This window comes from Leucopleurus acutus, assembly GCF_964270905.1.
Source record: "Leucopleurus acutus genome assembly, chromosome: 2".
Classification (NCBI taxonomy): domain Eukaryota; kingdom Metazoa; phylum Chordata; class Mammalia; order Artiodactyla; family Delphinidae; genus Leucopleurus; species Leucopleurus acutus.
The window spans coordinates 85,716,091-85,737,379 of NC_139143.1; the positions used below are offsets into that span (position 1 = coordinate 85,716,091).

The 21,289-nt window shown below is 40.6% G+C and overlaps 2 protein-coding genes across 2 annotated transcripts; both read left to right on the forward strand.

Annotated features, from left to right (window-relative positions):
* Positions 1-2,624: 2,624 nt before the first annotated feature.
* On the forward strand, positions 2,625-3,059 carry LOC309979109 (histone H3.2; the record flags this gene model as incomplete). The annotated part of the gene is made up of 1 exon (XM_082865730.1): positions 2,625-3,059. The coding sequence occupies one exon, from the start codon at positions 2,625-2,627 to the stop codon at positions 3,033-3,035; it is 411 nt and encodes a 136-aa protein (XP_082721856.1). The 3' UTR covers positions 3,036-3,059.
* Positions 3,060-4,097: 1,038 nt separating this feature from the next.
* LOC309978337 (histone H2B type 2-F) lies at positions 4,098-4,702 on the forward strand. The gene has a single exon (XM_082864754.1). The coding sequence runs from the start codon at positions 4,137-4,139 to the stop codon at positions 4,515-4,517; it is 381 nt and encodes a 126-aa protein (XP_082720880.1). The 5' UTR covers positions 4,098-4,136; the 3' UTR covers positions 4,518-4,702.
* The last annotated feature ends 16,587 nt before the right edge of the window (positions 4,703-21,289 follow it).

The window sequence follows — 21,289 nt, forward strand, 5'->3', positions numbered from 1 at the left end:
CTAGGGCTGCAAGCTACTCAAAATGAAAGGGAAGCAGGCACATGGCCTGACTAACCCACAAACCAAAGATTCAGTCTCAAAATGGGATAATTGAAGCCCTGGCAGTGCTTGAAGTCAAAAACTAAACACAAACTGCCTTCCTGAAACATATTTTAATTTAGTTCATTACTTTTGTATTAAAAAGAAACACATGCGCATACAAAACATTATATGCCTAATAATTCACTTACTAACATTTTCTCCTGCCTGTTTATTCCCTATGGTAAAATTTAAGCTTCTCATCCCTGTTTTCTTCCCCTCGTCAGTACTAAATAGTGAAATTTCAGTGCTGTCTCAAAACTGCAGATTCTTATTATTTCTGATGAAAGAAACTTCAGAAATATTAAAGGAGAAAAATAGTCCCTCTTCCTCACAGCTGCAGCAAAGCAGAGGTTCTTCTTTATTATAAACTTGCTTCTGATAAAGTGGTATATTGAGAATGCTCACAGGAGTATCACTCTATTGTCCAATGTGGAGAATAGGTGAAGTTGAACTAATATAAATCAGAATTCTGTTATTAAAGATGACTTCTGAGGCAACCATATATCAGATTGTTATATTCAGAGAAATGTTACCTATGACCCATAATGATATACTATTCTGATTATCTCATTTGACTTGTTGCCCCGGAGTTAATATTTAAATTGGCATCACTGTTCTTGAGTAGAAATTCTTATTCAATTTCTTTATTAAGCCAGAGGAAGACTCTTAGAATTTTCTTATTCTCTACATTATAAAGGTAATATAAGTCCCATTACTGTTAGATTCTATATAAATAGCTTGAGAATCTTTTTCTTGTTTAAATGAACACATCCATACAGCTTGGCCAAGAGTGCATACATTAAAGGAAAAAAAAAAAAAAGAACATTTCAAAGAAATGTGTCATTTGGTTGCGCAGCTTTGGGCTGTCATCGACACCTGCCCTGGGGTAGTTTCCTCTTCTGATGGGAATAGTTCAGTTGAGTAATTCGATCGTATGTTGTGAAGATTCTTCAGTGCTTTAAAATATACCCCAAGCCTGATGAAACTGGAAATCCATTATAATTTCATTCTTTTGCTTTAGAATATTACGCAGGCCTTGTTGCTTATCCAGGATGAGCCATAACTTCTCTGAGACTCAGTTTATTTATCTGTAAAAGGAAGAAAATAACATCTATTTCACAGAGTTGGGATTAAATGAGATAGTGTATGTAGAGAGTTTTACAATACTGAGTAGTGCTCTGTATATGTAAGACATTATTACAAAACCACCACAGGAGGGGGTAACAGTTGTTCACATCAGCTACACTTTTGCGCTGACAGTTTAGCTCTTCTCCCTAGAGCAGGAGATTGCTGCTGCCTAAGGAGACTTCTAATATGAATCAGAATTCTCTTATTAAAGGTGACTTCTAAGGCAGCCATACATCACAGATTGTTATAAAGATAAGTTTCTACCTTGTGTTTAACGTTCAGGAAATCCTTTCAAAATCACTTTTATTTTATTTTGACTTCAGGAAGATGGTCATTCATACTGACACCATAGAGGTAAGTTTTGAGCCTCTTGGGGCTGCTTTTGTTCTCAGGCTTGAGTTTTTATAAGATTTGGATGCAATAATTTTTTTTAATCAAATAAGCATACGAGTAAAAGTTTTTATGTCAGTTATTACAATTTAAAGCATTGGTAACCTTACATAACTGCTGTTTTATTACATGTAATTTTCCGAGAAATTCTTCAAAGCATATGAAATAAAAGGCAAAGGATCTTCAATTTCCTTACCGAGAATAGAAAAGATATGAAACTTTAAGCGTTAGAAAACACTTTATTGAAGAAAATATACTAGCAACTCAGTAATCAACGAAAAATTTATTTGCTTTGACACTTTAAATTTAAATCTGACTGATAAGCAACTTTATTTAAAACTCTTCACCATTGTAAAGGAGAAATTAATATTTCTGGTCTTATCGTCCGTTACTTAAAGCGTTCCATCTATAGGACCAAATTAGCCATTGATGGATTGAGGAGGAGGAAACCGCATTCCAAGGGGAAAAGGCTGAAGGCTCTACTCTGTAAATTGGTACCAGTCAGCACACAGATTTGGCGGAGATCCGAATCAGGTAAACGTTAAGTTTAGTTTTTGGTTCCTTCAACCACATATTTTGTTGAACCTCAGTCATAATGTAACTCTGACTTGCTTAGCTCGGTGTCAGAAGCTAAATAAATGTTAGCTATGGGAGAGGAGTTACAGTAACTAGTAAGTGGAAATGCAGGCTGAAACCTAGGGCATGCTTGCATTTCGAAAGAACCTGCTAATATATAAATCCCAAGCGTGTAAAAACACTTTATAAATTGCTCTTACAAACGTTACAGCAGTTTAAAGAAAAGGTCTGAAAAGAAAAATCTGTGATCGATAAGATTATAGAAAAGTACTGGAAAGGGGAGATTATAAAAGATTAGCATAACAATCTTCTGCCCAATAAATAGGATTGATTTCTAGCCAATGAGATTACACTTTCGGAAATTCCTAATTTTTCTGGCCCAATCAAGACGAGGCTATGTCTATAAATAAGACTGCCTACGGGCTGGCGAGTAAAACCAGTGAGCTATCATGGCGCGTACGAAGCAGACTGCCCGGAAGTCGACCGGTGGCAAGGCCCCGCGGAAGCAGCTGGCCACTAAGGCGGCCCGCAAGAGCGCGCCGGCCACTGGAGGCGTCAAGAAGCCACACCGCTACCGCCCGGGCACCGTGGCCCTGCGGGAGATCCGGCGCTACCAGAAGTCGACCGAGCTACTGATCCGCAAGCTGCCCTTCCAGCGGCTGGTGCGCGAGATCGCGCAGGACTTCAAGACCGACCTGCGCTTCCAGAGCTCGGCCGTGATGGCGCTGCAGGAGGCGAGTGAGGCCTATCTGGTGGGACTGTTTGAAGACACGAACTTGTGCGCCATCCACGCCAAGCGCGTGACCATCATGCCCAAAGACATCCAGCTGGCCCGCCGCATCCGCGGGGAGCGGGCTTAAGGCACACGTTTTAAACTAGACGATTTAAAGGCTCTTTTCAGAGCCACCCACGTTTTCATAAAGAGTAGCTGTTTTCATAAAGAGCGCCCACGTCTTCATAAAGAGCAACAGGAACTCACTACCTTTAAGCTTGGTGAGTTCCTAATGCACAAGTGTTAAGGGTAAAGTGGGTCGGGGCGTCTCGCACGTGTTGGGTGGTGAGGTTATGGAATTAAGGCAGACAGACGCTAGAGGGACCACCAGAGGCAAGGTCTGGGTCGTGTCGGTCAAGTACTGCTTTTATTTGCTGGCTTGATTTCTTAGTACAGAACGCCAACCTTGCTAAACTTTGCAAGAGGATAGAATATGTTCTACCAGTCGTTTGTAACGCGTTCCAAAGTGCTAGTACAAAACGTTAGCACAAATCTGAATACTGAAATTAAGTGACACTCTAGAAGGCCGTCATTATGTGATAACTATTGGGATGGCAATCTGGGTTTTCAGCCCGATTGTACAGTTACTAGAACTAGGCCGGATGTTAGATAAAATCCTCGGTCCCCAAGTAATTACTCGGGATTTCAACTAAGAATGGGGGCAAGAGTCCCGAGATGTGTAAGAACCCATCTTCCTCGTTGCATAAGACAGGAGGCGCAAACCGCGAAAAAAAAAAAAGAAAATGTGGGCTGAGGTATTGTTGCAAAAACCGTAATCAAACAAACTTCCACAAAGTAGTACAGAGGAGTAAAATGATGCAAAAATGAGAAAGTTAACTTGTCTTTAGCTGGCACTTCAGATCTCCAAGTAAAAGTGAAAACCAATTAACATCAAAAGACCACAAACAGGTGAAACTACTTTTTACATAATTTAGTGGTTAGTGTGAAATGGAACATTTTGATTGGTTAACAAGACATTTGTTCTAAGGGCCACTGAGGGAGCGCAAGCAGAACCTCATTTACATGGACTCCGCCCCTCTATGACGACACTGTTGGATATTAACCAATAAAAACGTAATACTGTGCTAGTCTTCATTTGCATACAGCCTCTATAAGTAGCGCGTAACCAGGCTGTTTCGGTGTAGTCGGGATCACTTCTACTGGCGTGTGGGGATTCTCCTGTGTGAAGATGCCGGATCCAGCAAAATCTGCTCCTGCTCCTAAGAAAGGTTCGAAAAAGGCTGTCACGAAAGTGCAGAAGAAAGACGGTAAGAAGCGCAAGCGCAGCCGGAAGGAGAGCTATTCTGTTTATGTGTATAAAGTGCTGAAGCAGGTTCATCCAGACACCGGCATTTCTTCGAAGGCCATGGGCATTATGAACTCCTTCGTGAACGACATCTTCGAGCGCATCGCGGGCGAAGCGTCGCGCCTGGCGCATTACAACAAGCGCTCGACTATCACGTCCCGGGAGATCCAGACGGCTGTGCGCCTGCTGCTGCCCGGCGAGCTAGCCAAGCACGCCGTGTCGGAAGGCACCAAGGCGGTCACCAAGTACACCAGTTCGAAGTAAGCGTGCAAGAGACGAACTAGAACATCTATTTTACCCCAAAGGCTCTTTTCAGAGCCACTTAAATTATCGGGGAAAGTAGCTGTAAACACTTGATAAAAGGTGGGTTTAGTTGTTGGTTGGGTAGGGTGGGCCCATGATCACGAGTGCTTTTGGACATGGGGCTAGATAGGGACAGTGATTTAATGGTTGCCCTGTTAAAATCTAGGACCTCCCATGGTCCAGTGGTGCCACCTAGTGGTATGTGTCATGTCGCTGGTAACAAGTGATTGGTCCTTAAGGTGGTTCCTACCTAGTTTGAGTCCTCAATGGGAGCTTAGGTACGGAGGAGCGGGGTAAGGGCTGTCTCTTACTCAACTATTAAACTAGTAAGCGAGCTGGGTTTTATTTTATTCTAGCGTACAGATAGCCCTATAGTTTCCCCAGTTGCCGCTGTTTCTTAATGTTTTAATCTGTTTTAAACATAAATCTCTAGGTGTCTGTCACAAACTTTCAACATCGCCAGGTGCTTTAGTACGTTGGCCTACCTAGCCCTGTGACCCTCAACCAGATAGATTTCCCACCCCACCCCCTCCATCACACTCCCCATGGGATATTGGTAGTATCTGGAGACATTTTTGATTGTCATCACTTGGGGAGAGGGGCCCTACTGGCATCTAGTGGGTAGATGCCAGGGATGCTGCTAAACATCCTATAATGCCTAGGAGAGCCCCCATTACCAAGAATTATTTGGTGAATGATGTTGACCCTTGCGCCAAGGTTGAGAGACCCAGTGCCCAAAGACTTCCCTTCCTTCAGGATATTTTCCCTTCTGGGTTTAATCCTCATTTAGGTCAAACCTTTCCCCACTCCTACCCTGCTTTTGGTGAAAACTGAGCAGCACTTAACTTAAACTGCTTGTTTACACTCCTCCACAGGAAAATTATCTTCTCCAGGGCAAGGACCTTGTCTTGGTTCTGTAACTCCTGGTTATAAGGCCCACCTCCAAGCTTGCTAAACATACTTCCAGGTGCCTCTCCTGAAGTTCCCTGATAAGGTCCCGTTGGAGGTGGGGGACTGGTGAGGTGTTTTTTAGTGTTCTCAAGTGTATATTTTTAGAATAGATTTTGGGGGCATGGTGTACAAAAGGGCAGTTAACATGTGGGATGAATTTCTAAGGCCCTCTCAGTTCAAAACTTGCATAACTCAAGACCAATCCCGAAAAAGGCTGGATATTCTACTAAATAAAATATCCTTGAGGCAAAGGGAAAAGTCTTAGCTTCCAATTCACTTGACAGTCGAGTTTTGAAATTAAGCCATTCCTGGTTAAACTTGGGGGAATTTAAAATGAATTTTTAAAATGCTTAAAGTGAATTTTATTCATTTGTAATGTAGGAGTTCGAATTTACATCTAATTAAAAGTTGCATAAAGTGGGTTGTATGTGATTTCTTTCTTTCACTGGGAAATTAAGATTCTCAGTGAGTCATCTTTCCCTAGAGACTATCAGACAAGAGACCAGGGAAAGATGACTCAACTGAGAATCTAAAATTTCTAGTTGAAAGAAAAGAAATCATTATACAACACATTTTATGGTAGGAAAAATCACTCTATAAGTGAGAATTTACATGTGCCAGACCCTGTGCTAGGTGATGGGGATATACAGGTGCTCTCCTTCCCAAGTCCATGAAGTGCACCTGGAATTTTATTTGCGACCAATATATCAAGTATCCTCTGGGAAGTTTTTTTTAAGTTTTAGTTTTACCCAATTTTCACTGTAACATCTTTCAACTTTTTAATCATCTGATTTTTGTAAAATGGAATTCTTCATCGTTCCCTTTAAATTCTGTGACTAGGTGTCATTATTTCTGTACTCCTCATCCAGGTTGTAACATTTTCTTTTCACTTTGTCTCTTTAAACTTAAAATTTTCACATAGACTATTTTTTAGGGTTTTTCATTATATTGGAAAGCTCTGGCTGTCCCACCCTCTTGCCCGCAAAGCAATTTAAGTCACATTGTACTTGGCTCCCAGCATCTCAAACCTGCTGAAGCTTTCTTTGTTCACCATGATCCTAGCTTGAGAGAAATTTTATTTTCTTGTTCCCTGTGAGATTCATTTTCTTTTGCAGGGGGTATGACTATAGTAAAGCATGGGAATAAGCCTTTTCTCAGTCATCCCAAGTAAAATTTATCAGAAAATATTGTGGGCTTAACATGTCCCATATCCAACCATACTCGACACTTCCACTGCTGTCTTCCCACTCCAAGCCACCATCACACCTCCCAGGTATTTGCAATGACTTTCTGACTGGTCTCTTTGCTTCCGCCTCTACCCTCACTCTATTTTCCACAAACCAGCTAGAGTAAACTTTCTGAAACCTCTAAGTCAGATCATGTCACTCCCACACCATCCTGCCCAACTGAAAATCCCCATATGGCTTCAGAGAGAAGGTCCACACTGATACAATGGCCCACATCCACCTCCTCTCTTACCACTCTCCCTTTTGTTCATTCCGTTTCATCACACTTGTCTCCCTGCTCTATCTCGAATACACCAAGGCCCTCCTATCTCAGGGTCTTTGTGCTTGCCATTTCTTCTGGAAAAGCTTTTCCCCCAGATATTTATATGACTGGCTTCCTCATTTCTTAGGCTTCTGCTCAAAACTTCCATTACTCTTCAGTTCTTCCTTGACTTATGTAAGATAGCAAGCCCACCTCCCTCTCTCCCCCCATTTCTTGGTACTCCTTGTCCTCATACCTTGCTAAATTTTCTTCCGTGTATCATCTGAATACTAATGTATTTATTTACTTATTTATTACTGAATCAGAGACTGCTACTCATAAAAGCTGTTCTTCTTTCCTTACTTTAACCCCCTGCTTTATGGGTGCATGGCTTCTCAGTTAAAGGCTAATTTACCAGCTTTTCTTGCATCTGGGTTTGTTCATAAGACAAAGTTCTGAGCCAATGAGATATGAATGGAAGTGATACATATTATTTCTAGTTTGTGTCCTAAAAAGGAATAGATGTGTACTGCCCTTGCCTTTTTACCCTCTCCTCTGGCTGGGTTACAGATACAATGGCAGGAACTATGGCAGCCACTCTGGGCCCAGAAACAGAAGCCATGTGATGAGAATAGCAGAACTGTTCTACTAACCCTGGACGTGAGAGATGAATAAACTTGTATTTTGTTTAAGCCACTTTTTTTTTTTAATATTTGGCACAATAATTTAGACTGTTCTCCAACCAATACGTTGTCTGACTCTCCTCCTACCTTCTCAGAGTAAGTCCTATGAAGGTAGGTACTTTGTTTTGTTCACTGCACTTTGCCCATCATCTCGACCTGTACCTGGAATAGACTGGGCACTCAGTAAATACTGATGGGATGAATAGATTGATGAGGGAAGGAGTGGTTGAGAGGGAGGGCAGTGGGATTGGATTTATGAGATGCAGAACTCTAAGAGTTGGCTTTAACAAAAAATGATTTTAAAAATCTTTTGCCCTCTGAATGGGGAACAGCACAATACGGAGTGAAGGTCTAGGTGAAGTTGCAGACACCATGGTCCACAAATCAGTTTAGAAGCTTCATAGTGTAAGTTGTTGGGTATTTAAGGATACTTACCTACACTAACTCAGAAGCAGTAAGAGAGTAAAGGAAAACTTTTGTTTCCTCTACTATTCTCAGTACTTCTGGCCACCAAGTATGTGGGTTTTCCACACCAAGCAATCCTGACATTAACTACGTGAAGTTAGTGCAGACCCCACAGGTTAAGGGCTCAGTCCAAAAAAATTGCCCCTCCACCCCCTGTACCAACTTCAGACGCCAATCACAAGTAGTGGGTCCCTAGGTTACACACACCTCTGTCAGTCTTGGCTACAAATCAGGAGTTCCCACAACCCCCTCCTCAGACTCAATAATTTGCTATAACAGCTTACAGAACTCAGGGAAACACTTACATTTACTAGTTTATTATAAAGGATATAGTAAAGGATACAGATGACCAGCCAGATGAAGATGTACATAGGGCAAGTGTCCTGAGTGCAGGAGCTTCTGTCCCCGTGTAATTGGGGTGTCCATGTGGCTTCCTGGCATGTGGATATGTTCACTGACCCAGAAGCTTTCTGAATCTCATAGTTTAGGGGTTTTTATGGAGGCTTCATCAAGTAGGCATGATGGGTTATTAACTCAACTTCCAGTCCCTCTCTCTTCCCTGGGGGATGGGGGGTGTGGGCTAACAGCTTCAATCTTCTAATCATAGCCTGGCCTTTCTGGTGACCAGCCCCTGTCCTGAAGCTCCCCAGGAGTCCACCAAGAGTCATCTCATTAGAACAAAATATGCTCCTATTACCCTGGAAATTCCAAGGGATTTAGGAGCTCTATGTCAGGAATTGGGGTCAAAGACCAAATATTAGAACAAATGATGTCCTTAGCACCCCTATCACTCAGGGAATTACAAGAGTTTTAGGAGCTCTGTGTTAGAAACTGGGGGAAGAGATCAAACATACATTTATCATGTCACAGTCCAGCCCCTGGTCTCTGGCCATGGACCCCTTATAGCAAACCAATTATAAAAGTCAAAAGATACTGGCTGAAAGGCAGTGTACTGTAGTAGTGATGGGCATTAGCTTTGAGTCCCAGCTAACCCACCTAAGAGCTATATGACCTTGGGAAAGTTTCTTTACTCTTCTGAACCTCAATTTCCTCATCTGTAAAATGAGAAAAATAATGGAACCTACCCTCAAGACTTGTGAAGATTAAATGAGATAATGTACTTAATGCACTTAGTACAGCAGCTGGAACATGGCAAATATTCGATCAGTGTTTCTCCCATTATTGTGGCTGGGAAGGCACTTGCATGAGCACCCTTGTACCTCCAGAGCACATTTCCTTCCCAACAAGTTGTGCTTTAAGAGATTTCTAGTGATTTGAGAGTCAACTCCCTAAGCATCTTGCAGTAGAGCAGTAAGACCTTCTTTGTCTTAAAAACATCCAAGACGGCTTCCCTGGTGGCGCAGTGGTTGAGAGTCTGCCTGCCGAGGCAGGGAACACAGGTTCGTGCCCCGGTCCAGGAAGATCCCACATGCCGCGGAGCGGCTGGGCCCGTGAGCCATGGCCGCTGAGTCTGCGCGTCCGGAGCCTGTGCTCTGCAACGGGAGAGGCCACAACAGTGAGAGGCCCGTGTACCGTAAAAAAAAAAAAAAAACAAACATCCAAGAAGGCAATGCCACAATTTACTTGTTGGGCCTCTGACACTGTAGAATCTTTAAGTATCTGCTATGTGTCCCAAAAGGGAAAAAAATGAATTAAATAATAAAAGACCTTATTTCTAGTGTCTGTTACTAGTGCTCTGTAAAGACCAATATAATCTTTGGCAAATACCTTTAAAAATATATATCAGATGATGTTTGCAATACCTCCCATCAATGCTTTCAGAAAAAATTGAAATACTTTCATCTCAATACTTCTTTCTGATTTCTGAGTTGAAAGCTCTGAATTTTGAGGATTTAACACAAGAGCAAGCCAAATGAATAGAAATGATGTAGGCATACTATCAGGTAGCACAGAGAAGGACACACCTTATAACCAAAAGGAGAATGTGGAGATATTTGGGAAATGTTTAATTAGAAATTCAAAAATGGGCTCGGTGGAGTCAGGTTGATGACTTCTGATTTCTTCATTTCTGCTTGTTAATGTACTTCATGTTTTTCCTCTCAGTATTTTCAAGATGAAGCTCCTGTTCCTGTCACTATTCAGGGATGAAAGTTTCCCCAAGAATATAAGACTTTCTTATTCAAACTACAGTCCAAGGAGTGGTAAACAAGTAAGATGGCAGTCCCAAGACCTCAATATTTCTTTTCTTTGACCAAGAACTCATTACACAATAGATGAGATATTTCAGATGGTTCTGCTAAAAAGAAGCATAAGAATCTAGAGAGTATCACTATCAACCAATCCAAGGAACTTTTCTTTAGATGGCCAAAACCAGAAACAGAGAGCAAAATAAGAGAACTCATAGAGCTTGAGCAGCTCTTTAGCATTTTGCCTTGAAGGATCCAAACCTGGATGCTGATGTATTGTCCCAAGGATGGTAAAGAGGTAATGGCTTGGGACTGGCTATTTTGAGAGAGAGAGAGATTGACAGATCAAGATCTCAGTTGATCTTGGGACTGAGGCAGCACAAGGCACCCAGAAGAAGGAATTCTTGTGGCAAAAAATGGAGGATGCAGATTTGTGAAATGAAATAAGGAACAATTTATCTCTGTTGTTTTACATGATCAAAGGCAATAATTTTAAATTATCAGAAGGTAGGGGAAAATCCATATCACTCTTTTGATATCAGTGTTTTTAACATTCAGGGGAACAGAAAATACCAAAAGATATCGGCTTTATTTTTTGTTGTTGTTGGCAATGATGTTTGAGCTTTGTGTAGGTCTTAGTTTCCAGTTAGTGGGATTATCATTTTGAAATGCATTGAAGGAAAACGCCTTAGGCCAAGAGGGAATGTGAAACAGAGTTCAGACACACCACAGATATAACCCTGGACAAAGGCTGTTCAGTATTCTTAATAAAATTCCCAATCCTAGGGATGGGCCTTAAACTACTTGAATTTCTCTCTGGAGATGTACATTTCCTACAGTTTGGCATGTCTACTTACTCAAGACCCCTATTATAACATGTAGAATAAGCAGGAGAAAGGCATACTGATTAATTTGTATATGCATCAACCATAAGATTACTTCTAGCGAGGGAGCATATCCTTGTTTTCGTAGGCTTCTTCCTTCTCCTCCCTACTGCAATATGAAAATCGAATAAGAATGATTTTGCTTATATGAGCTTCTTTGTAGGGAACTTTTCCTGTGATGTCTTTTTAAGTATTTGAATTTTGATTTTCACAATTTTTTCACATTAATATCAAGGAACTGGGCAACAGAATTTATTATTATTTTTAAATTTTATTTATTTATTTATTTTGGCTGTGCCAGGTCTTAGTTGCGGCATAGGGGATCTTGTTTTTTTTCAGTTGCCTCATGCAGGCTTCTTAGTTGCAGTATGTGGACTTCTTAGTTGTGGCATGCATGCGGGATCTAGTTCCCCAACCAGGGATCGAACCCGGGCCGCCTGCATTGGGAGCGTGGAGTCTTACCCACTGGACCACCAGGGAAGTCCCCAGAAATTATTCTTAAGTGAATTTTTTTTCAGAAACAGCAAGTATGCATAGAGAACACAATTTTAGGATTAGCAGGAAAGTTAACCAAGGTAGAACTGGAATTTCAATTCTTAGCCTAGGGGTAAAAAAAGGAAGGAATCTTTTCATTTGTCTAAGGGAATTTCATTGTATTTATGATTGTGGGATGTGTTTAGGCAGGAAGGGGCATATAGATAAATCTTTCTGGATTAGCATATGCAAATCATTTATAATGGGAAATAGCAAAGTCCCAACGATTATAAGAGTAAAACAAAACAACTCTGACTATTCTTCCTGACAGGAGAAAACAGTAATATATATGTACATGAATTACAAGCATGACTGAGTCTTCTAGATTGAGTTGGTGGATAACCATGTAGCAGGGCCCCACAACAGCACAGAGGTGTCAAAGTAAATACATAATCTGACAGTGTAGAAGGATGGTGTGTTCTTAAAATCTTCTGAGTATGCCACTGTATTAGTAAAGAGCACAGGCTCATAAAACAGATCACCTGGTTTGTAACCCAGCCCTGCTCTTTATCAGTAGTGTGACTAGGGCAAGTTTTTGGACCTTCTATGCTTTTTCCTCATCTTTTTTTTTTTTTTTTTTGGTGGGGTGATGCTGTGCAGCATGGCTTGTGGGATCTTAGTTCCCCCGCCAGGGATTGAACCTGTGCCCTGGCAGTGAAAGCACTGAGTCCTAACCACTGGACCGCCAGGGAATTCCCTCATCTTTAAATTGAGAATAATATAATGCTTACTTTATAATGTTTTTTTGAAAGGTGAATGAGTAAATACATATAAAAATTCTTAGACTGATGCTTGACACAACATTTCAATAACTGTTCGTTGCCGTTGATAGTAGGGAACTCCTGTTGAGTGCTATGGAAGTTTTTCATCTCTAATGTACAGTGAAATATCTACTAATTCAAGATAGTGTCCCAAACATATGTTGCATTCTTCCCATTTTGCACCCCAAATTCCTTAAATGATAGAAAACTGACAAAAAAGACGGCAAATGGGTTAAGAGTGAAGAGTGCAAAAACAGTAAACATCTTGGAAATTTAAAATTTGGTTATTGACACAAAAATTCAACAGTAGGACTGAGTCCAGAATAGAATCAATATAGCTGGGAGAAAATAGGGGAGCTGAAAGATGAAGCCTGGAAATTCCCCCACAATGCCATATAAAAAGATATAAAGATAGAAAATATGAAAAAAAGTTAAATGACATGGATGATAGATTCAGATGTTCCAAAATTCACCCAATAGGAGTTTAGATGGAGAGAACTGAAATAATGTAAAAAATAAAATACAGGTCTACCAAATAAGGTTTGCTGATTGTACACTGCACAGCTTCAGTAGCACCATTTAAATTAAAATCTTAGTGAATGGTATCCCCTGCAGTTGTGCAGTGCACAACCCAAGTGTCATACATGGTGGTCCTGAGGAAGTAAAGAAAAGGAGACTTTCACAGAATATATATCTTCAGACTGAAAAGTCCCATTAAATGAAGAGCATATAGATATGAATTAAAAGTATCTTTACCTAGAGACATGGCAATAAAATTTCAAAACACGAGAGTTAAGGAGACGATTCTAGAAACACCCAGAGAAAATTCTTACAAAGAAATAGAAATCAAATTATGTCAGACTTTTCATTTGGACAACACTGGATATAAATGAAGACAATCGGTATTTTTTTAAATCTAGGGAAAACAATTTTGAAACTAAATTTCTATATCCAGCCAAACTATCATCTAAGTGTGGGTGACTTTTCAGGCCCTCCCTGAAAGAATTTCTGGAGTTGTATTCCTGCAAGAATCAGAAAAGATTCTAAGGGGAAGATGTGCGATACCAGAAGGGGGCCATGTGCCCAGTAAAATATATTGCTAAGTCTAAATAAGTTTAGATTCTAGAAAAATTTCTTTAAGGCTTAGAATACTTGGTATTTATTCATCCACCTAATTTCATAATTAAATAAATTTATTGAGAAATTAGAAATCAGGTGATAGGAGAGAGATGAAATAAATGAAGCAGAAAAGGTTCAAATAACAAAGAAATATAATACATATACCAAGTTACCTGTAATACAAATTTAAAAAGAAATGTCCTATAGATGATAGATACAAAGTACTGTGAGGTTAGAGATACAGGTGACATTGTTCGTGATATCCTGGTTCATACAAGAAGCATTAATTTATTGTATCCATCATGTCTGTATTGAAATCTCCCTCTGTTTTGATTACTGATTCAAGTTTGGATTTTAAGATTTTTGTTTAGGTAACTGTGATTACAGAGTTTTTTACATGTATGATTTCTGCTCCACATTTTGTCTACTATTTTGAAGAAACAAGAGCTCAAAACTGTTAGTGACTTCAAGTATATACGTCTTTTGGTGTAGATCCTAAAAAATTGAAAAGAAAATCTGGACTTCAAATTCCAGATGATATTGACATGGAGAGAATGAAGAGAAATAAAATAAGCTAACTAATATTTATGTTATATTTAGGAGGAGGATATAGATATTATTCTAGAAGTTGTTAGAAAAGTGTAAGTTTAAATATATATGTATATACAAAATGTATATGTATAAAAGCTGACTATAAAGCACTAGAAGAGGGATATTTCATATTCAGAAAAGCAGAAATCCATTAAGCAGTGATCAAGAATTGTTTGCACTTGAAAGGCGATTGTAGGAAGAAAAATTCCAGTTGAACTAATATAAAACCCATTTGCTAATTGTGGGAGGGGAAATAAAGCTTTTAAATTATACAATGTAAAAAAAATTGTTTGCACCTAACACAGGTACACACACATGCATAGACTCATACGCATGTGCATACAACAAAGATTTGTAATAAGTCAACAATCATTGTGGTGATTATGTTAACACAGACACATCTTTCTCAAGAATTAAAAGACCAAGTCGACTAAAACTTGTTTGACAATATAGAGGCTTTGAAGAACATAGTTAACAAACGTAATCATAAGTATAAGATTATACCTACACCATCTTGTATCCAAAATGGAAAAAGTACATTATACTGAAATTCACATGCAATACTGATTCAAAACTGACCATGTGTGAGATGACAAATGAAAACTCAACAAGTGTTGAATAAGCTGAAACCATACAAGATATATTTACTAATCATAATGCAATGAAATAACTAAAAATACTCTCCTTGATCTATACTGTTAGGGAAAAGCACATGGCTAAAGAAGATATCAAAATAAAAATTATATAGTATTTAGAAATAAACAAAGTGAGCACTATATATTAAAACCTATATGAAGAAGTCAGAGGACCTCTTCATAGCTTTAAATGCATTTATGAGAAAATAGGAACTATTAAAAATAATGAATTAAGCTTTATATTTAAAAGCTAATAAAGGAACAATAAAACCTGAGGAAAGTAGAAGGAATAAATTAGGATAGAAATCATTGGAATAGATCATACTTCCCCACTCTCCCCAAAACAGAATTAATCAATAAAGCCAAAATCTGGTTCTTTGAAAGAAAATTTAAAAGTTAATCCTTTGGTAAATTTAATATTGAAAGAAAAAGTACACAAATAACATCAGCAAAATTAGATATTGAAGTATTAAAATGGTATGTATATTTTGATACAGATATTTACAAATGTAGACAACTCATTTTTCAATACAAATGATCAAAGTTGCCTTAAGAAGAGGAGAATACCTGAATAAAAAATTAGCTATAGGAGGAACTGAAAAGATAGGCAAAGATCTACCCTTAAAAACAGCACCAGGCCCAGACAGTTTTACCAGACACTGGGGGAAGAGACAAATACTTATTATATAAATTGATCATGATAATGGAAAAATATTAAAAGCCACCTACTAATATTATGGGGCAATGAGAGCAACAAATATTAAGATTAAGCGAAATAACCCCTGCAAGGCAAATGAAAGAGTATTTGGTACATAAAAATAATCCATAAAAGTTAGATATTATGAGCCAGAATATAGATTTCAAAGTAGAAAGAGAGGTAATTGGGATAAGAAACTGCAACACAAGGAGTTATTAAGTGTAAGGTTAAGATTTGAATTCTAGTTTATTGTGCCCAAAGCCTGTGAAATTTCAAGAAATTATTTCTTTAAAGTTAGAAAATATTATCTTCTAAAATAAATATGATACTTACAATCCCATTGTACATACCTATTTCTTTTCTTCAAGGCTTTTTTCCTGCCTGTGCAGAAGTTGTCCTCAAAGTTACAGCCAGACTCCAGATGATTGCTGTTTCACTGGAGATCATGCCATTGCTTCCTCAAAATTAAATTATCTTTTCAGAATACACCATATTTGGGGAATTTATTTCTCCAGGATGTGTAAACCAATTATTTCTAGCCTTTCTTAGAGATTTTCTATCTCCATTTAACTCACATACCGTGTTTTGGCATCTTTCCCTTCCACACATGCTCCTTCTCCACAATTTATTCTTTCGTATCCTAAGCCAAAGGGTTAAGGAATAATACGTGCTTAGTGTGACAAGAAGCTGAAAGGGGAAGGCGGGAAGATGAACTTCTTACGCCTTTGGGGTTTTGACCCCATATTTAGAAACAAACAAAGATATGAGGAATAAAGGGCAGCAAACAATTTTATCGGCTCCAATTTTACTGACAGTGTGCATTAACAAAGAAGTCTATACCTAAAAGACCTTATGGGGCTCCAGATTTTCAACTTACTAGCATTTTCTTTTTGACATCCTGCTTTCCATTGCTAACCTTAATATACAGCTCTCTTAGGGTCTTTCATTTTTTATACTATTATCGCTGTGAGACCTTTTTCTGTTTTTTATTTGTACTTTCCACTTAGATTGTCTCTCTAGTCCCATGGCTCTGAATACCACATATATATGATGATTCTCAAAAGTTTATCTCTAGTTCAGGATCCTTCCTTGAGCTCCACACATGTATGCATTGCTTTCCCAACAGTTACACTTAAATGTCAAATAGGAATCTTAAGATGTTCAATACAAAACTTTTGCTTCTTGCTACTCCTGTCTCCCCTGCTCCACCAATTTGCTCCTGCTGTTTCCCAGCTCAATCTATGGAGTCAGTTTATTGCTCAGGCCCAAAATCTAGGATTTGTACCTGATTCCTCTCTTCCCCATATTCCCTACATGTAATCAATCAGCAAGCTTTTTTTTTTTTACACTTCCTACAAAGTACATTCCAAATACCACCACTTAACACCTCTACTGCTACCACGTTAGTCCAAGCTACCGTTATCTCTCCCCTGAATTCCTAACTTTTTCTTGCTTCCACTGTTGTCCCCTTACTACCCCTGAGGGTCTGTCTCCAACTAACTCTGGTGGCAGTGAGGACTGCCAGACACCTTCCAGCCAGCTATGCCTCCAGTGTCTAATTCTTAGACTTGGAATTACAGGATAGGTCTGGCTATCTTTGGCTTCTTGGGGGAAAATTTCTAAATCCAGTAGGCACTGGTTTTGCTCCCGGCTGAGTTTGGGAGCCAGGAAAGACCCAGAATGGAACCAACTCTTCCTGTTTTACCCAAAACCAGGCGATTCACTTTGGTGATTCCTTCTCAGGCTAGGAACCTTCTGAGTGTTCTGAAATGGGTCTGGACTCTTGTAGAAGCTCCTGTGGTCCCCAAATGAGTTTAGGGCTCATCCTACAGAGCCTGGAAGGTGAGAAGCGACCACTCTCCTCACACCCAGTTGCCTGTTCAGCTCCGTAACTGTCTACTCTGGAGAGTTGTGCTTAGGTCTGGAACAGACCTGGGGATTACAGGATGGGCCCAGGAGCTTCTCAGATGAAGCTCTAAACTTCTAAAATGAAGCCTCGATAGGTCCAACAGGCCCTGGGTGTTGTCCCTGCTGAGTCTGAGGGCGAAGGAAGGAAAACCCCACCTTCCTCCTCTCTCCCAGACAGCTGCATCAATCCCCTCTGGGCCCTTGTTCTCAGTCCTTGAAACTTGTCTTCCGGGATAGGACAGGGCTTGGACCCTTGAGGGAGAAGCTCCATGGTTCCCAAATGCATTTCAGAGCAGCCCGTGAAGGGCCTGGGGGCTCCCTGCCCACAGGCCTGCAGGTTCTGCCGGCCCGGGGTCCCTTCCTGGCTCTTGATGGTGGTGGAACCAGCAAGGAATTCATCAGGGCTTGACTGGACAGCCGTCTCGTACTCTCCACCTGCTCCCTCCCTGCTGCTACCACCGCCTCCAGCCGCCTTTATTCTTGAGGTCTCGCCCAGACAGCCAGCGACCCTCCCCTTCCGGTGGCCCCCTCAACCAGGCCTCCGCGGAGGCCACCGCCAGCCGCAAACTCCCGCGCGCCCCGCGCCTCCCGGCAGCACCTGCGCTAGGCGGCAGCCGCAACAGGCGCCCGTGGGGTGGCGCCGCCGCCAGGTCCGTGAGCAGGATCGAGCCCTCCCTCCATCCCCCCTGACCTACGAATGGGTTTTTCAGCTGCGCGGTTCCGCTGCAGGTGCCCACCCAGCTCATTCGGGAGTCGGGTTCTCACACCTGCCGGCCCCAAGCAAACAGTTACGTCGGATATGAAGGAGCAGACCCCGAGTTGGGTGCTTTTTGGGGTACCGGGGCAAATCTGACACTCACAACCCCTTTCTCTCCTCTACCCGCCCGCCGCCTCTGCCGCCGACCTGACCAGAGCTAATTTCTTGCCCCTGCCGGCTCTGAGGAAGCAAGTATTTCTCACGGGGCTTTGGGGGGAGGTTGCAGAAAGCGTGCACCCGGCCAGCCTCCGCGCCGCTGGGCCCGCGCGCACTGGCGGTTGCAGCTTCTGTGGAGAGCTAAGGTCGCAATGTGCACAGGAGACCACAGGGTGGCGCCAGTGGCCTTCCGTGGGATACGCACAACGCCGCCACCGCGACGGATCCGAGAGCTACCGCCGTGGTCTGTCCATCCGGGAGCCCGGTTCTAGCCAGTAAGTGTGGAGCTAAAAAAGTGTATTAATGACCGTTGGTAAGTAGCTGATTTACAATAGAATCTACTAACACGTCCCAGTTAGGAAGACAAATGACTGATGAGAGATAACAAGCAGATTTGCAACCAAGTAAAAATATAAATATGGATTTACGCTATCTAGTACCCCCTTTTTTTTTTTGGCAAAAGTTAATGAAACAATCCCTTCTAAATTGTTACAGAAAATGGAAAACACCAACTTACCTTCAATACATTCCTTTTACTTGAAGATATAATGTTGATCTGTTAGAAGTAAAAGGGCTTTTCAGGTTTTTTTGAAATCATGCAGACTGTTCAGCTGAGAAACAGACTGAGTCATGGATGAATGAGATCAACCTCTTTACTGAGGATGTGATAATGCAGGAAGACTGCTCTTTGAAGTTAGTTGATATTTCCCAGCATGCTTTTTGCATATCACTCTTTGTGATGGCATTTATGCTGTTCTCACAATATTTCCAGCTTCTTGCCTTAGCTTACTTTAGGATTTTACATCCTCTTTGTGTTTGGGTGGAGCTATGTAACCACTTCTGACCAGTGAGCTGGAAGTGGGAGTGTTGTGTGTCTCTTCTGGGCTGGAGCATTTAATTTCTGGTTTGAGATGCTCCAGAACTCTTTTTCACTCTGACACAACAACTGGCCTTCTTCCTCCCTCTCAGTTGACCCTAGTGTAATATAAACAACAAAACTTTGTTGGTGTAAGGTGCTGAGATTTTGGAGTTGTTTGAGCCTTAACATACCCTAGCCTATTCTTATACAGCCTAATTCATAGATGAATAGACCAGGTATAGAGCTGTGCATGTTTGTTATCCTAGATAAGGTGCGGTTGTTATCAGTATTTCTTACTTACAATTTCTTTGCCTTGCTCTCAGAAGACTTTCACCTCAGAGCCAAGCATCTTTTTTTTTTTTTAAATAACAGAGCAAGAGGCAAGGTCTTTAAATAAAAATTGTCATGAAATTTGCCCTACCTCTCTACAATATACTAGGACTCAGAACATCTCAACATGGGCTAACATATCCATTTCTAATACCTGACTTTGCCCCTAACACCCATAAGTATAAAATAGAGAAAGACACAAAAACTTACCTCTGGTTTATAGTTCCTTTGTCTCTTTGGTACACTCAGAGATTTTTTTATCCCCAGGGTAGTGTATCATGATTTGGGATGGGTGAGAGATATGCCTTTCTTTTGTAAACTGGGAGAAGGGTGAGTGGGAAAGAGGAGGTGGAAAAGGTGAACCAGCTTCAAGCATTTACAACAGGCATGTTCTTAGGCTGCACAATGTAATGAAAGAGTGCTTATGGAAGTTGATGTTTGGGGGTTGATTCCCTTAAACTATCATTGCCAATGTACCTGTTAGAACATCTTTATATATCCCTGTGGGTTCATACACTCTTGGGGGACACCTATGCTGGTGAGTAAAGCAATCCATATGTGTGACAATAGGGAGTGGTGGTGACTGTAGAATAAAATGCTGTATGGTGCTTGTTTCACCAGTGTTGAATAAAATCTTATTGACCCATTTCTTGATTCTACAAATAAAATTAGCAGGCTTGCATTTTGCTTCTAGTGTTAACTAGTGAAATTGCAAACCCTAACCTTAAAATGCAAGCCTTCATAATTCATAAAAGTACAATTAGAAACAAATGAAGATGTTCCCTCTCCCTTACAGACAGAGGGAGAGAGAACATTTTGCATCATAAACCAGCTCAAAAAATCTGATTTGATAAGGTTTTAAACCAAAAACATTCACAGGAATATCAAGCTTATTCTCCTGTGCACAGTGGAGCTGTGGTGCATATTTTCTAATGTTAACAACTTGTTTTGTTCTCTGTTAAAATAAATGTGTCCCTAGAAGTGTTATTTGAACAGTCTTATAAGGCTCCAAAGACTTTATAAATTGTTGCAGTGGCATACAAAATGCTCAGGATGGACTTTCTGGAAGCAGAGGCTGAGATAGAGTTTAGGGTACAAGGTGATTATTAGGGATGAACCCTTGTGAAAGGAAGAATGAGGACATAGGATTGGGCAGAGGAAGAAATCAGACTGCAATGAAGGCCTGACAGCCTTGATCGACCTGCTGAGGAGCTCTGGAGCAAATACTACTCCTGATAAGTTATTTGAAAAAGGCAAGGTGCAATGGTGTGTATATTATGCTAACATTTGTGTACAAAGGGAGAGAGAGGGAAGGATGTCTCCCTTTATTTGCCTATAAAAGCATAAAAGTCTCTGAGATGACAGAAAACAACCAATAGTAATTATCTTTTGGAAAGGACATTAGAAGGTGCTATAGACTGAATATTTGTGTTTCCTCCCAAATTCATAAGTTGGAATCTAGTTCCCAAAGTGATGGTATTAGGAGGTGGGGCCATTGGTGAGTGTTGAGTCATGAAGGTGGAGCTCTCATGAGTGGTATTAGTGCCCTTATAGAAGACCCCAGACAGCACCCTCACCCTCTGCATGTGAGGACACAAAAAGAAGATAGTCATCTATAGATCAGGAATTGAGCTCTTACCAGACACCAAATCTGTAGGCACCTTGATCTTGGACTTTCCAGCCTCCAGATCTGTGAGAAATAAATTTCTGTTGTGTCCAAGTGACCCAGCCTATGGTATTATTTTATAGCAGCCCAAACAGACTAAGA

Excerpts from the sequence above, each read along its gene's own strand:
- LOC309978337 (XM_082864754.1), top strand. The coding sequence starts at position 4,137 with ATGCCGGATCCAGCAAAATCTGCTCCTGCTCCTAAGAAAGGTTCGAAA.